The 16,137-nt window shown below is 28.3% G+C and overlaps 2 protein-coding genes across 4 annotated transcripts; one reads left to right on the plus strand and one right to left on the minus strand.

The window, feature by feature from the left end:
• Positions 1–504: 504 nt before the first annotated feature.
• LOC119614337 (PRKR-interacting protein 1 homolog) lies at positions 505–1,351 on the plus strand. Its single transcript, XM_037970478.1, has 2 exons — positions 505–768; positions 828–1,351. The coding sequence occupies exons 1-2, from the start codon at positions 613–615 to the stop codon at positions 1,287–1,289; spliced, it is 618 nt and encodes a 205-aa protein (XP_037826406.1). The 5' UTR covers positions 505–612; the 3' UTR covers positions 1,290–1,351.
• A 2,506-nt stretch (positions 1,352–3,857) lies between these two features.
• LOC119614304 (lissencephaly-1 homolog) lies at positions 3,858–14,202 on the minus strand. Of its 3 annotated transcripts, none has more exons than XM_037970444.1 (9): positions 14,060–14,202; positions 7,782–7,937; positions 7,413–7,713; positions 7,191–7,347; positions 6,943–7,120; positions 6,737–6,872; positions 6,514–6,669; positions 4,835–5,030; positions 3,858–4,764 (listed from the first exon to the last, which is right to left on the minus strand). In XM_037970444.1, exons 2-9 carry the CDS (start codon positions 7,817–7,819, stop codon positions 4,691–4,693), a joined length of 1,236 nt encoding a protein of 411 aa, XP_037826372.1. In that variant the 5' UTR covers positions 7,820–7,937; positions 14,060–14,202; the 3' UTR covers positions 3,858–4,690. The 3 variants fall into 3 exon arrangements, with proteins under 3 accessions (XP_037826372.1, XP_037826380.1, XP_037826388.1); XM_037970452.1 differs by lacking the exon at positions 14,060–14,202 and adding an exon at positions 11,249–11,419; XM_037970460.1 differs by lacking the exon at positions 14,060–14,202 and adding an exon at positions 10,982–11,405.
• Between the last annotated feature and the right edge of the window lie 1,935 nt (positions 14,203–16,137).

Consider the following 16,137-nt stretch of genomic DNA (forward strand, 5'->3'; position numbering starts at 1 on the left):
ATATAACAAAACCCATATGAGGTATTTACCCGGCCGGCGTCTGCTAAATTATGGACAAATATTGAAAATTACTCCGCCGGAGTAGAATTATCCATTCGCAACAAAGATTCATTCATTCGTTATATATATTTTTTCGTGAATATGTACTTTTTTATGTTCATTTTTCACAAAAAATAAGTTTTACTTAACTTTAGGCACTCACTTAAATTTTGCTAATTAATTTGCCGAAATAGAATTTTTCGTTTGAAACAAACATTATTCAATTCAGAATATATTTTCTTCACAAATTTTAATGTCTTTATCTTTAATAAAATATAAAAATTTTACAAAAATTTTTCATCAAATGAATTCGCCGTACTTATGGTTTTTTACATCTACGTAAACCAAATGCAAAAACAAAATACATGTAAAATGTTGTTGTTGCAGAACTGCCACCACCTTATCTGAATTCGCCTTGATTAATTTAAAACGCTGCATTTCTAACACCTATTTCAGTTTCATTCCGTTTGTTTCATTCCACAATGTTTTTATTTTAAACCTATTTCCAAAAAAAAAAACAATATAAACAAGCAGTGATTTTTTTATAGTTCTAACATTTTTACAAATGTAAATATGTCTCTTATTAAAAATTTAATTAAAGAACCCGAAATAAAATCCAAAACAAAAAATGACTCAGGAAATAGCGATGAAGAAAAAAAACCTAAGCCCATTATTAAATCTGCTCTTGATCTTCAACGCTTAAAATTGGAGAAGTTAATGAAAAATCCGGTAGGTTGTGACATTCGGTAGATGTTGATAAAATTTTTAATTAAACATTCTTAATTAAGGATAAACCCGTAATCATACCAGAACACAGAAAGGAGAAAGATTTCATGCAAAGTGTACCCACATTTGTGCGGAATGTTATGGGCTCTAGTGCTGGAGCTGGTTCCGGTGAATTTCATGTGTACCGTCATCTGCGACGAAAGGAATACGCTAGACAAAAAATGATTCAATCAAAAAGTCACCAGGAATTGTTGGATGAAGAGTATCAAGAAAAACTGGAAGAAAATCGTAGAATAGCTGAAGAAAAAACCGCAAAAAAGAGAGCAAAACGTTTAAAAAAGAAGGGGCGAGCTAAAAGGGCAAAACAGTCTAATCCCAAAGAATCGGTTGCAGCGAGCGATGATGACAAAAGCAATGATTCGCAATCGGAAACTGAGGAAAACGAAACGAAAGACACAGATTCCAGTGACAAAAACGAAATAGTAAATGAAGTAAACAACAAAAAGGAGGAGGAAGAAAATTGAAATAAATATAAAAAACAGATAGATTTGATGTTTTTCTCATAAAGATCAAATGGTAATCAAAATACATTGTATTTTTAATGTACTAAAAATATCACATGCTTCATTTTACCAAAAATGACTCTCAAGCTACCATTTTCGTATTATTTGGAGGAAATCGCCTTTGAAAGGCAATCAATTTTCCACAAAAATATAAAAACTGTTACCGAATTCTCTTCTGGAGTGGCTTCACTAAGATTTATAATTTTGGATATCAAAATTTAAGCGTTATGTTTTTATTGGTAGAAATTGCAACTTTGAAATTCTGAAAGGGGTTGTCGATTTAGCTAAAATACTGTAATTTCAATAAAATTTTAATATCGTCTCCTAAAACGCAAACGACCCTAACTAACAAAAATTTCAAAATTGACTTTTTCTTCGATTCTGATGTATTGCATCAAACCAAATGTTACTGTTAAAAAATGCTATTTTGAAGTAAAACAATTGATTGAAACTAAACATTCCACTTTATTTTTTTTTCTTTTGCTTTAAAATGTTACGTCCTTTAGGACGTAAATTAAAAGAAAATTAAAGAAAATTTTGATTTAATCCTTGGAGAATTTAAAAATAGTATTTCTACATTTTCATAAAATATCCATTTTGATAGCAAATAGTGACATGACAGCAGTCCAAAGTGCATCACTACGCTGCATCTGATGCGCAGTACATTCGGAAATGCATCACAAAAATACATGCGCAAAAAATCGTATTTTAAAAATAGCTGAGGCGCAAACTAATTACACCGTCCGACACTCAAAATTAGACACGAACCGGATGATATACATCTGAAACTATAAATTTAATTGATAAAAACTGTGTTTTTAGTTTTTCATTTCGTGATCCTGTGTCCTTTTTTGAAAAATTTACTTTTTAAAACTTTGAAGTATTTTTAAAAGGACACAGGATCACGAAATGAAAAACTAAAAACGCAGATTTTCTCCTTTAAATTTATAGTATCTGACGTATATCATCCGGTTCGGTTCTAACGATTTTTTTCTCTTTTTGTCGGACGGTGTTATAGAACAGGACCTAAATTTATTTTTAGATTAACTAATTATTAATTGGCGGTTAATCGTCATCTCCAAATCAGCTCTAATAGTATGAATTGCTTCAATTGCCTTCAATTAATACTTTTACGAATTATTGAAAAATATTAAAAATTCTTCTTTTCCCCTATTTTATTTCTAATCTAAGTCAACAATTAAAATAAAATAATTCGGAGTATTTAAAGCAAAGTGAGACTGTGATTCAATTGGCTTTCAAAGTGTTTCCTTTTAAATCGACTTTGAGTAATAAGTACATTCATTTATTGGATTTTTATTATGGGTTTTTTTATTTTTAGAATTATTCATAATTACAAACTTTATTACACATTATGTTCGTAAGATTCCTTTTATTATCATCAAAAATATGTAATTGTAATAATGTCCAAATTTCTATAGCATTTCGGTTGGGGTAAAAATGAAGTATCCATTATATTTTTATAGATTAATGTTTTACACGAGCACTTCACTAAACAATTGTAATTTCAAATATTGTTAAGTTCACCATTGTACAAGTATTGTTTTAAGTAAATATGACGGTAATTTTTAAACTTTTATTTTCAATTTAATTAATAATTTTCCAAAATTAATTGATTTCATATATTCAATTATTTATATATGAGTTTTTCCGTTATTTTTTATTACATACTACATACATACTTGCATGTATACATAAGTATTATTAAGTTATGTTTTCGTATTATAATTCAAAAATGGAGAGCAGTGAAACAGTTTAGGAGTACATATTATTATAAAGCTTTTCTAAAGGTGCACAATTTTTGTTTTGTATTATATAATTTGTATATTTATATTCAATAGTTTTGGTTTATTTAGTTGATAATTTTACAAATATATGCAACTCAAAAAGCATAACATCCAGGGCTTTGATTTTGTTAGAGACAATTTATAATGCAAGACAAAAACGTTCACTATAGCAATAAAAATAATGAAAAAATAAAACAAAAAGTTTTGTTTTTCTTTATCCTCTTTATATTCTCATTATGTAAATAAGCCGGGTGGTTTTAAATTTTTCACAAAACATCAGATCAAGATTAAATAATAACAAAATAAGTTTTACTTTAATTTATTACTTTTCAGTTAATACCAAAAGAACAAAGAAATTAACAAAAAATACAGTTCAGTAATAAGGGGGAACAAAAAGAAAGTGATAGTGAAATTTTTAAATATTTGTAAGATACTAAAGGATATAAATTTAATAAACATTTTAACGAAAAAATTATAAAATTTATTCAGCAAATAAAAAAAGAAAATAAATAAATCGTTTGAATATTTTCACTCGTGCGTAGTATGTATGTATAGTATACATTATTTTTATACTGAATACTTAAGCGTTGTTTTTAGCCAATCTAGCAGAAAGAATAATAAAAGTGAAAGAGGATCTGTCTATTGCTGTTCTTCTACTACTTATCCATTATAATAATACATACAATTTGAATGATTGATTTCATTGATAGTAATAGTAGAAATATCAATTGCAGTTGGATTTATTATAACTCGCCCTAATGGAAAAATATCTACTTTACTACGAATTAATATTAACTTAAATCTTCTACTTGAACTTGAATTTAAGAGACACGTTTTTCTTTAAGTTTCATATAAAATCATAAATCTAATAATGATAGTTTAGGTTTAATAATAATTATTATAGAAAAATAAAAATCCAGCAAGCAAAAAAAAAACTTAAACGAAAGTGTTTATGATTACAATTAATTAATTATAAGGCGTACGTACATAATATATGATTCGAGTTCTACTCAATACTTATTATTCAAAATTTAGGAGAGAAAACATACAATTTTGCTGATCCTTGTGAACCGGTAAAAAAATATTGACACCCACAAGTTGTCAATATTTCAACGATTTGTTTAGTCCAGTACGAACGATCAACAAAAGAATAAGTGTTACGTTACGACTCTATCGAATATGATTTTACGCCAAACGACAACAAATTGTAAGAATTTTATATTTCTTTGTTTTTGTTTTTAGCAAATACATATACGATGCCATTTCTTGTTTGTTTTGTTTTAAACGTAATTTATATATAATCTAATAATTAATATCGACGAATCTGAGAGAGATCCATCTTTATTTTGTTTTGTATTCAAATTAAATTATAATCAATAAATATATGTATATTTTTTTTAAATGTATATGTTGTGTGTATGTTCTGTGTATATTCTGCAGTAATTGAAGTAAATTGTAGCTCTTAAATAGTATTATGTATGTATTTATCTTCTCCTGGGGTGTACAAGCTAACAAACGCTACAAGTATCGCCCCATTCTAATTTAATAACTATTGGCTTAACGACATTCCCAAACCTTAACCGTTGTATCTACGCTACCAGAAATTACATATGGATGTGTTTTGTGGAAATCTATCAAAAGAGAAAAACAAACATTTAAAATATGGAAATTTGAAACATATTATTCATTCATTCAACTTACCAACTGAAGTGCAGAAATGTTGATGAGCATAAAGTGTTTTCATGCATCGTTTGTTACGTAAATCCCAAACTCGAATTGTTTTGTCATCACTGGCTGATATTAAATATTTACCACCAGGATGGAATGCTAATTCTCGCACCCAATTGTCGTGGCCGGACAGCACAAATAAACATAAACCAACACTTACGTCCCAGACCTTAAAATAAATATAAAAAATCTTAGTCAAGGACCATCACATTTATGTTGTAAAAGAAACGTATTATTCCTGACGTTCAAAACAAAGATATATGACATGTTAATTATTTGAGCTATATTACTATACATGTTTTTATTCACCCCAATTATGCATTTTAATTCGAATTGAAATTTTCTCTATTTTGCATTTCGATTAGACTCTCCGTCACTTAAATAACATCTAACAAGCTACGATCGTAATGTAGAATGCATACAATCGTAAAGAATAGAAATTAAGTGTAATTGCCTTTTTTTCTTAAGATTCTGTTTTTTATTGGAATACCTTTTTTCTATCGTTACGTAACTGAATTTCGGAAATGTAATTGAAATGCTCAATAGCTGCAATTAGGAGTTGTAAAAGTATTGAATGCTGTTTTCCCTATATTTTTTTACAAACTTTTTTTTACTTATTTGTTGTTGTGGGTTGAACCAAACATATACATCTATCATTTACAAATATTACTAATTTTTATTATAAAATTGTAACATCAACATAAAAATAGCCTTTAACCGACGTCATCTATTGTGTATACAGCCTAAAACAGTCAAAATAGTTCTTTTATAAGAGGTGATTTACCTACATTAATATATATATATTATGAAAAATCAATCTTATCCTCCTTAGGTTAGGTTATAGAGGCAGTCGGCCAATGAGCGACTCACATGGGTTCTAATTTTCCTCCTTACTGGACCTATTGTATTTTACTCTTTGTATTGTTACTTTTGCATCAAAATTTTACCATTTGGTCTATTTCATCCTTTTGGGGATTCCCTATGATGGTTTTGTTATTATCATCTGAGGATTCAGAGTCGGAACCCTCACCTACATATGTTTAAAGGTGTTTTTGACAACGACATGCTGTGCACTTTACGCATTGTTCGCCACGGGGCTAATGTACCCACCTCCGTAGTAGTATTTTAATCACGATCGTAGGATGACGACGACACGTGACTCGCGAGCTGATCAACATTTGCCGCCGGTATTGGGTTATTTAGGCCCTCCACCGTAATTTGTATATTATTATTTTTATTTTCCATATTTTTCTAGTTTTTTCCCGCGGGGAACACATGATTCCCAGGTGGTGGACAGTCTGCCTTCCCTAAACATAATTGAAACTATAGCTGGGAGAAGACAAGACCACCCTATCTGCCACCCGGGGACGCGATCGGTAGGTTTTAGTGTTTTGACATTTATAACAACAAATCATTCGCACGCCAGAAATAATTGACATTAAAAAAACAAGATAAAACTATATAAACGATTTTAATATGGCGAATATTTTGTGATTCTTAGTTCAAAAGCACTGCATTTTAGTTAAAAAAGAGCGATATTGATTTTTGCCAACAATTTCATAATAAAGGTTGATTGCACCATTAAAAAATTATGATACTTTTGATATTTTTCGAATGCAATCACTACATTTTAATAACAAAAAAATACTTACGCGTATGGTTTTATCTCTTGAACCAGATGCCAAGAAGGGTCCTTGATGATGACCCTTTTTATTATCAGCTCCAGCAGCCTCATTTATAGCTGAAGAAGAAGCCTCTGGCGCCCAAGCAATACATTCGACTGTATGATCATGATCGCGCAATTCAACCTAATGTAAAGTGGAACATTATATTAATTTTACACAAACATATTAATGGAAACTAAAGCACACTTACCTTGCAGTCTTTTGAATTTGTCGACCAAACCCGAACTGAGTGATCAATTGAGCATGATGCAAAAATACTACCATCCATGTGCACGCGAACCATACGTACCCATTCCCTGTGACCTGTGTACGTTTTAACGCAATAACTAAAAGAAAACAAGACATTATATATATTAAGTAATATGTTGTGGTAAGTATTGTCATCTGAATACTAACCCGGTTGCAACTTCCCACATTTTAATGGTTTTGTCACGAGAAGCTGAAAGAACATAATCACCAGCTGGTACAAAAGCAACCGATGATACATTATGGTCATGGCCGTGCATTGTTTTGACGCATTCATAGCTCTGTTGGAAATCCCATAGTTTGATGGATAAATCAGCACTACATGAAGCTATGAATTGTAATAAAACATACATTTACATTATGATATATATAAATGATTGATGTTTATTTCAGTTTACCTAACAATTTGCCTTGAGCATCGAATGCAATATCTTGCACAGAATTTGTGTGACCTTTAAGGCTGCGTTCATATTCGCCTGTCTCAAAATCCCAAATTTTAATGACAGCATCTTCAGAAGCTGACACCATTAGGCTGAATATTGGATGAAATATAACCTAATGTGAATAAATATAAATTTTATTATTCGATATGTAAAATAAATGTTTAATTAAAAACTTACTCGTGTTATGCTGGCACGATGACCGGTCAATGAAAATTTCTCTGGTGGCCTTGGTATCCATTCGCCTGGACTACGTTTAGCTTTTGATGGAGCACCTTCTATAACCTCTTTTTCTGCTTCGGAAAGTTTAGCCTCAAGTTCCATGACTTTCTTTTGTAGACGTATTACTGATGTCCATTTCTTTTCGAGTAGACCGCCAAACTTTTTTTCTGTTTCACCACTGAGATCGGCTTCCTTGCGGAATGCTTCTAAAGATTCTGAGTATCCATTGCTGCCCAAATAGTCGGCAATCGCTTGGTTACTGGATATTAAAAAAAAAACAAGAAAATTAATACGATTCTAAATGCAAGAATTTTCAAAACTACTTACAGCTCCTCGCGCTGCCGTTGCGACAACACCATTTTCATGCTGTTTTCAACTTAAGGCAAGTTTTTACAATTCCACTTTAGGAAAATATATATTTTTTTTAAATCGAAAGTTTTTATATATGAATATATTTTCCAGTGCCCAGCACTTTTAAGGAAACTAAAAAGAAGAAAATAGACAAACTTAAGTATTTCAAAAATAGTACAATATATGAGAGTATTATTAATAATAATGTAATCAACCAAAATAGTTTAATCATTTATTTAGGAAATTATTTTAATTAATACAAAAGTGCTTCAGTGATTCAGTTAATAAAAACAGTTTTTAGGGTACTATTTATGTATGTAAAACACCGTTATTTTGGCAATATTGACAAATAGTCAATTACAAATACATACTTATGTATGTACAATCAATTGTATACTTCATAAACTAATCATTGCACTTCAAAGTACTTTTTGTTACTTATCATTTTATATTTTATACACACAACATACATACATACTTATTTTTTAACATGGTTAAATAAACGAAAACATTTTTAGTTTAACACAGTTTTTTTTTAAATATTTCAGACAACAATCATCATTGTACAATTAAATTGTTGTTGTAACAATGACTATATTAACTTAATTTATTCTGAAGTGCCAAACTTGTGTGTTTGCTATTGTTTAAATAAATTCATTAACTTTTGTCTATAGTCAATCAAAATAAAAACTGTGAATTTTCTATGACAAAGCGTACAAAAAAGAATCTACAAATAACCGATGAACTATTCCATTATAACAAATTTTGAGAAATATACAGCCAAAATTAAGTACGTATTTATTGGTATGTACGTAGGAATTTAAAAATTCTTATATAAAAATATATATAACATTTTTCTTTTATTATCCTCTAATTTGCAATATAAGCAGATTTTTTCCTAATCTGTTGGCTCAATATCTGATAAAGGTGAATCTTTTAAGTTTGTTTCTTAATATATTTCTAGCTTTAAAATATGAATCAAACCAGCAGATGATGTCAGGTTCGTTATTTTACTCTTGTGTATATTATTAATAGATCTATTTAAGATTCTTAATATTATAAATGAATTGGAAATGTTTTAAAGTTTACTAATCAAACCATAATCAAGTTGTTATTGATGTTTTCAACTTTATAATAATAAGATTACAAAAACAAAGTTTTGTTATTGTTTTTGTTAACAATTAATTGAATCTCTGAGAGCAAGCAGCTGACTTAGACTGGTATAAATGAGTCATACTTAAAAAACATGTCAAAAATTCTAAACAGAAAAGCAAAAACAAAAAGAAACTTAACAATTTGTATATAAATATATTTGCATGTGTTTTAAGTTGTTGTATATATACAACAATATTTAATCACAACCTGTCTAGGAGACACTTTATTACCCTTAAACATGATTGAAAAAATAGTAAATAAATACGTATGAATGTATGCATTTAAATAAATAATAAATTGTGATAAGATTGAAACTTGTTTCTTATGCGACCACACTATCAGTAATAATATCTGGTATTGGAAATAGGAAATAAATGCATAAATATAATAAAATTCTAAATATGTTGTATGTACATATATTCATATACATTTATGTATTTTACTGTAAGCAAATTTAATAAAAACGAATGGGGGGTGTCTCACTTTTACTACTTTGTTACTTTACATTCATGTAGGTTCTAAATTTTAAATATTTTTTTTTTAATTTCTTAATTTAAACAATCAATACATATGTATATTGTACTTTGTAAAATCAACGACGTCATTAATATGTATATATTCTTTAACTTACATACATAATCACAAATGTATATACATATGTATTTAGTACGTAATGATCATGCGCATACATTTGTTAATATTATTATATATGTACATATCCTGAGTTTACTTAATTTGCGACCTAACTCAAAAACCAAAGTATAAAAATGTTTAAAATAAGTTGACTACTATTTAAATATCGTTTAAACAATTAAAATTTTATTATGAATTATTAGTAGAATTTTACTATTCTAATTTACGTAACTACATAAATTATATTCAGACAAATTTTAATGAATTTTTTAAAAACATACATTTTAACATGTCAAATGTTTTGTGTTAATCAATTAAAAACATGTTTTAGAGTTCGGAAACTATTTAAGATTTTATTTTATTTCAGCTTTTTTATCTTCAAATATCGTTGTTCCAACAATTATCCCATAATTTATGTGTATTATACTTTAATTTAAATTATTTTGTCATAATTATAAATATAAATATATTTAAATAATTTCACAAAGTATTGTTATTGAGTAGAATGTAAGCCATTTTGTGTATAATTAACAAATTTTTTATATTTTCATATTAAACAAATACAAATTAATTTATCTTTTCATAACTTAAAAGAATCTTATTAACCTGTTATCCAACTTAGATTTTTAAAATTTACATGACCTGAGATACATTAATCTGGGTAATGTATTGGTGGAAAATCTTTTAACAAAAATAATTGCAAAATAGTTAACAAAATACCCTTCACATATTTTTCGAAAATTATTGTAATTCATCAACTGTTTCACAAAATTTTGTGCAAATCTTAAAAACTTTAAATAAAAATCGCTGTGTTTATAATCATACGTTTCAGGACTAGTTATTTAATGATTATATTTATTTGAAGTTCATTGAACTCACTCTGTCTACGTACTGTTGATGGACAATTTACAGATCTTCAACAAAAAGAGAGAACTAAACAGTTTTTGCTTTATTAGTCTTTGACTCAGAAGTGCAGATAAGTATAAAAGAAATTTGGTATATTCTGAAATAATTGTTTATACTTTTATTTGACAACACTTTTTTTATAGACCTTGCACTTGAGTACGTATTTACTTATAAGATTTTACTTAGACGACTTTGCGTGCTGTTTCTATTTCTTTTATGAATGACTATATGTATAAATATTCAACTCAAAATATTAATTTTTGGCTATAATAAACAAATTTAAATAGATAAATCCATGTATAGATACAAATGTGATGGTTGTCTTTAAGTGAATTTTTAAATAACATGTCAAAAAGATAAAAATAAAATGTTTTAATGGGAAAATGCCTGTTTTTTTTCGGATGCTGTTATGTATTATGCAAGTGTCACGCAACAACAATGAAAATACAAAATGAATAATTTTAAACAAAAATTTAAGGCACCTTAACAGCTAACAATATGTACTATGCTGCCTGAATTTTCTACACAAGACCACTATTTGTATGTATTTTTTTTTTTTTGTTTTCTTTTATATTTAACATTTAGTTTAGGGGTCTTTTTAAAAAGAAAAATTATTTACATAAATATGTATGTATATGTATATCTGTTTTGTTTTCTTTTATTTATACAAAACAATATTTTTAAACACTTTATCTCTATTGTGGCGAGTTGAACGCATTAAATTCCAGATTATTTATAATTTTATCAACCTTTTATATTAAAAAGCACCGTTATACGAAATATTAACAATATTATTTATATTAAACATATGTATGATGTTGAACTTCGCCTCAAAAATTCATGGTTAATCGTCAATATACCCGTTGTTCAAACACTACCAATAACAAAGAAGAATACACGATGACTGACTGAAATGTTATAAAAAAAAATAAATAAAAAACACACACAAAACGGAAAATAACGTCAAAAGAGAATAGACAATTTTGCATTTCACTGTTGGACAAGGTTGCCAACTAACCCAGCACATAAAATAGCTAAATTGGACAATAAAAATAATGCTCTAAAGAAAAATATTAAAAAATAAATTTTGCAATATACATTGTATGTACCTATATATGCAAAAACTACATCACTATAGTCTGTAAATATTGTGTACCAATTAACAAAACATGCTTTCGATTAAAGGTTTTGCGTACACGCAAGGCATGTCATCAAACCACATATTGCAATTTTGAAGACTTTGCCAAGTAACCTCCTATTGCCTGAAGGGCGAATTCTATTAACTGGCTAATCTTTATCCAATATTTTAACACCTTTCTATAGATGGGTTAAGATTTTAGAAGAAAGAATTAACAAATTCTGAGGCATTAATGAAATAAACTGTGTTGTGTAAAATAGAGGGTCTGTTTCTCTAAATGCGAACGAGCATGTTAATTTTTATTTTATTTTTTCAGTTATGTTTTTTAATATAAATTAAATTATTTGCATAAATCGTTCAAAAATTAGTAATATCCGTAGAAACCTATATTATTGGGTATGTACCTATATCTCGAAAACATAGTTATTTCATTGAGTCATTATAATTTCCATTCAGTATTATTAATTAATTTTAGATATGAATGTTATACCTATTTATTTCCTCTAGGATGCTTGGTATCGATGTTATCTACTTCGATAATAATTAAAACAGAATTGAACTTTACTTCTCGCGACTAATTGTGTAGTAGCTATTTTAGACTATTCATTCCAATTCGCGAAAAATATTGATTTTCTAATCTAAATTTTAAATGAAATATCAAGCCACATTTATCTATTAGGTATTTGCATATTATTTAGTAAAGAATATAGGTATTGCGTAAAATTTTAATCAAATTGGATAATCCGATCCAGAACCTGACTGAAAAGTAAAAAATAGGAGTTTTTTGATTTCTTCAAAAAAATTGTCATTCAAATAATACATTTTTAATATTTTAACAAAATCTATGTATAAACTTGATGGAAATAAGATGTATTCTTGAAGATAAGATTTAGTTCAAATAATAAAAATATGTATTTAATTTTAATAATTGTTTTTAAGTAATCCAATAAAGTTTTCAACCGATTTTCGTACGGGTTCCCGTTGTTCAATTTAACTAAAATTTTAAAAAAGTTTTAGATACTAATAAACAAAATAAGACCCAATTGGGCAAAATCGATAATTTTTGGAACATCTAATGTGCACTCACTGTATAGATGTACCCTCATATAAAAATAAATGTACGAAACATTTTCAGCGAGTCAGCAGACTCCGATAGTCCACAAAGATATCCATGCATCCGAGCGACTGCTGACTATATGACATGTGTGAATACTTTTGTCTTGATAGTTTATTTTTAAGGGATACCTTATATGAGGTACTAGACTTTTCGAATTTGAACCAGTAAGCGATATTAGGCCGATTGGCATTCTAATATAAGAATATTATTTTTTTAGTTTTAAAATAATCAAAAAACATATGGAACACCCACCTCATACCTAGAGGTGTAGGGTATAAAAAAATATACGCCCCCACAATCAAAAGTGCATAATAAAAATAAATTAGGTTTCTATACCTCACCGTAGTATTAAATAAGCATATAAAAAGTTTTTGCCATAACTGTAAATGTTTTTTAAGCAGGATAATTTTCAAATTGAATTCCAGAACATATGGATTAAAGCGTTGGGAAAAATCGATAACAGTTAAGATGACATTCAACAGAGACGGGAGATAGATGCTAAGGTGGGAAATAGATATGAATGTTGTTGTTCTTGTTCAGCTTGTCGACGAAATTGTATCACATACACAAACACACACCCGATCTTAAACCGTCGTCTTACGTACATATGAATGTATGTATGTATGTATACGCTTAAATTTACGTTAGCGATGTGTCATCATTACGAAAAGACCATAAAATAAAACAGAAACAATTATTATAATCGATTCTAATATGAATGAGAAAATCAAATAAACAAAAACGCAAGCATTAAAACAAAACAATTGGAAGAGAAAAAAACAAAACATGCTACAAATAAACAATTCATGTCACCAAAATTTTAAATTTAATTTATATGAATATCATTTGATTAAAAGAGGATTTATCTTTTTAAATCTGATACAGAAAAAATGTCAAGACGTCGTCACAATTTGTTAGAAGTCAATTTTACTGGCAAACAAAATACACATTGGAAAGCAACGTAGAGACACCACAAAACTGTTACGAACGGCCATCTTGGAAGAATAAACGAGAAAAAACGTAATGCAAAAAATGAAAAGTAAAAAAAACGAAATCGACCAGTACCCCGGGTAAACTTATGGAAAAATTATAAATTCTTCATAATAAAGCATTTAAAACATGTTCCAATTATATTTCAATTGCAGAAAATAAAAATTATTAACTTTTTGGCTTTTTTTGCAGCTCTTATACACACACACACTTGAACGTAATTTTTTCACTTTTTAATCTCTTTGCAAATTTTTAATGTAATTTTTTGTTAACACTTTTTTGTAATAAGTTTGCACCGTATTTAAATTTACTTACATGCTTCTATTAAAAGAATTTGTTATAAAAATATTTTTTTAATTTAACAAATAAACTACGCAAAAATGTTCAAAGAAGTCAACTACAAATTGATTTTTTCACAGACAAACGCCAGAGCCCTGCGCAGACAAATTTTAACGACGACGCGGCTAACACTAAAAATTTTGACGGCGGCTTAAAGTCGATTGTAAGCCAGCTAAGTGCCGGTTTACATGAAACTTTTTCTCAAGGGTGAGCAAGCAAGTGTGTCGAGTTTGTGGGCAAAGGGGGAGAAGAAGAAAGGGAAGTAGCAAAACATGTAATTTTAGGTTTTTTTTCGACATATTTTTTGCTTCACCTTAGTAATTTTGGTAGTTGCTTTACTTCTATTCTGTTCTCCAAAAAAGTACCTTTTGAAAAACCAAAAATCCCCTTTTATAGGTTATTACTTACCCTTAAAATAAAATTACAAATAAATAGAAAATATATTAATTTGTTAAAATAATAGTTGTGTTTTGTTGCTAACGTTCAAAGGCAATTTCATATAAATTTAAAATTTATAAACGTTAGGAGTTAACGTGTAAAATTATACAAGTTAATTTTAACGTCGATAAAAGTGCTACCAATTCAAAAATAAAAATACAAATATTAATGTGTTTATGTCAAACAATAAAAAAATATTTTAAAATAAAATTTAAATAAAAAAAAATATCAAATAAAAAAACCTTTTTTAAGAAAATGTAAATAATTTCAAGATTTAGCAGATTTCTTCTGTGGAGTGATGCCAAGTCAGGTAATGTTCGTTTTGTTGCTAACTTTAAGCGTTAACACTCATTGATAGCAACAAAAATCATACACACATAAATATTCCAAAATAATTAATTAAAAAAACATGGCGATGAACTGTCAAAACGAATTACGAATGTTTTGTAGAAACGGGTTAATTGGCTATTGTAATTCAGAGGCCGACTTAAGTAATTCAACTGTCCGTGTGAACTTGGTATTACGGTTTGTCAAGCAATCAATGTACATATTTTGGTCCCGATGGTTGACGCTGCCGACGCTTCAAACAAAGTATTTTTTGAAGATACAGCTCACAGCTAGATGGCGCGTAAAGTCGAAAATATTTGAGGCGAAATATAATTCTTCAAAAGTTGAACAAAGTTTTACGACGTCCAAATTTCAATGAGAGGCTTATTATTAGATAATAGAAAACTTCTTTAAATTAAAACAAATTAATTTCATATTATAAAATTCCGTAAATTTAGCGAAAGTATTTTGTAAATTATATAGCAAAATTTTCACGCCGTCTTAAGCAGAAACGACGGCGGTTTCGACATTTTGTCGGCGGCTAGGCTTAGTCGGCTTAAAAAGCTGAATCGGCGCAGGTCTCTGGCAAACTCAAAAATGTTCATAGATTTGTCTCTTCTTCTTTATGCTGGAGATTCACTTATAATTACTAACATTTTAATGCTTCAGTAATGCCAAATCTATCTTAAATGTGCATTAAAATCGCTAGAAACTGAAAAATATCATACAGTAGAGTAATTTGTCGATGAATTTACTACTACTAATAATATGTTTTTGATTCGAATTTTGGAACTAATTCTGTGACTTTATTTTTATATTTGGACAATAAAATTAATTTTAATTAAAATTACTTCTATAAATTTTTAAGTTTATTCATTAAATGCCACTAATTTATACATTATAATTTGTTGTTTTTTCGAAATGATAAAAACATACTATTTGAATGGATAGCTCATAATTAAATTTATTTATCCGAGACACAGTGTTGCATAAACAAATCTTGTTCCCAAAAATACATTTTCGTCATATTTTAAATGAAATCTAGTAGATTAAGTAGATTTGGATCTATGAAAAATTTCCCAAATTCACTAGATTTGCTCAAAATGCCTCAGTTGAAGCATGGTATAAGGTTTGTGCAAACCTAGTAGATTTCCAGCCAGTGTCATATTTTTACAACCCATTCTGATAATTTTGTATAGGTTTTTTTGTACTTGTATATAGAATTGAATCAGTTTTGACATATTAAAAAATTCACATTAAACTGAATTTTGTCGGGTGCATACACCTGC

Source organism: Lucilia sericata, unplaced genomic scaffold (genome assembly GCF_015586225.1).
Source record: "Lucilia sericata isolate MDLA Ls3-8-SP2 unplaced genomic scaffold, ASM1558622v1 Contig000042F_arrow, whole genome shotgun sequence".
NCBI lineage: Eukaryota > Metazoa > Arthropoda > Insecta > Diptera > Calliphoridae > Lucilia > Lucilia sericata.

Excerpts from the sequence above, each read along its gene's own strand:
- LOC119614337 (XM_037970478.1), top strand. The coding sequence starts at position 613 with ATGTCTCTTATTAAAAATTTAATTAAAGAACCCGAAATAAAATCCAAA. Across the intron at positions 769-827 it reads AGAAGTTAATGAAAAATCCG|GATAAACCCGTAATCATACC; the intron begins GTAGGTTGTGAC and ends TTCTTAATTAAG.
- LOC119614304 (XM_037970444.1), bottom strand. The coding sequence starts at position 7,819 with ATGAAAATGGTGTTGTCGCAACGGCAGCGCGAGGAGCT. Across the intron at positions 7,714-7,781 it reads CAACGGCAGCGCGAGGAGCT|TAACCAAGCGATTGCCGACT; the intron begins GTAAGTAGTTTT and ends TTTAATATCCAG. Across the intron at positions 7,121-7,190 it reads TGCTCAAGGCAAATTGTTAG|CTTCATGTAGTGCTGATTTA; the intron begins GTAAACTGAAAT and ends TACAATTCATAG.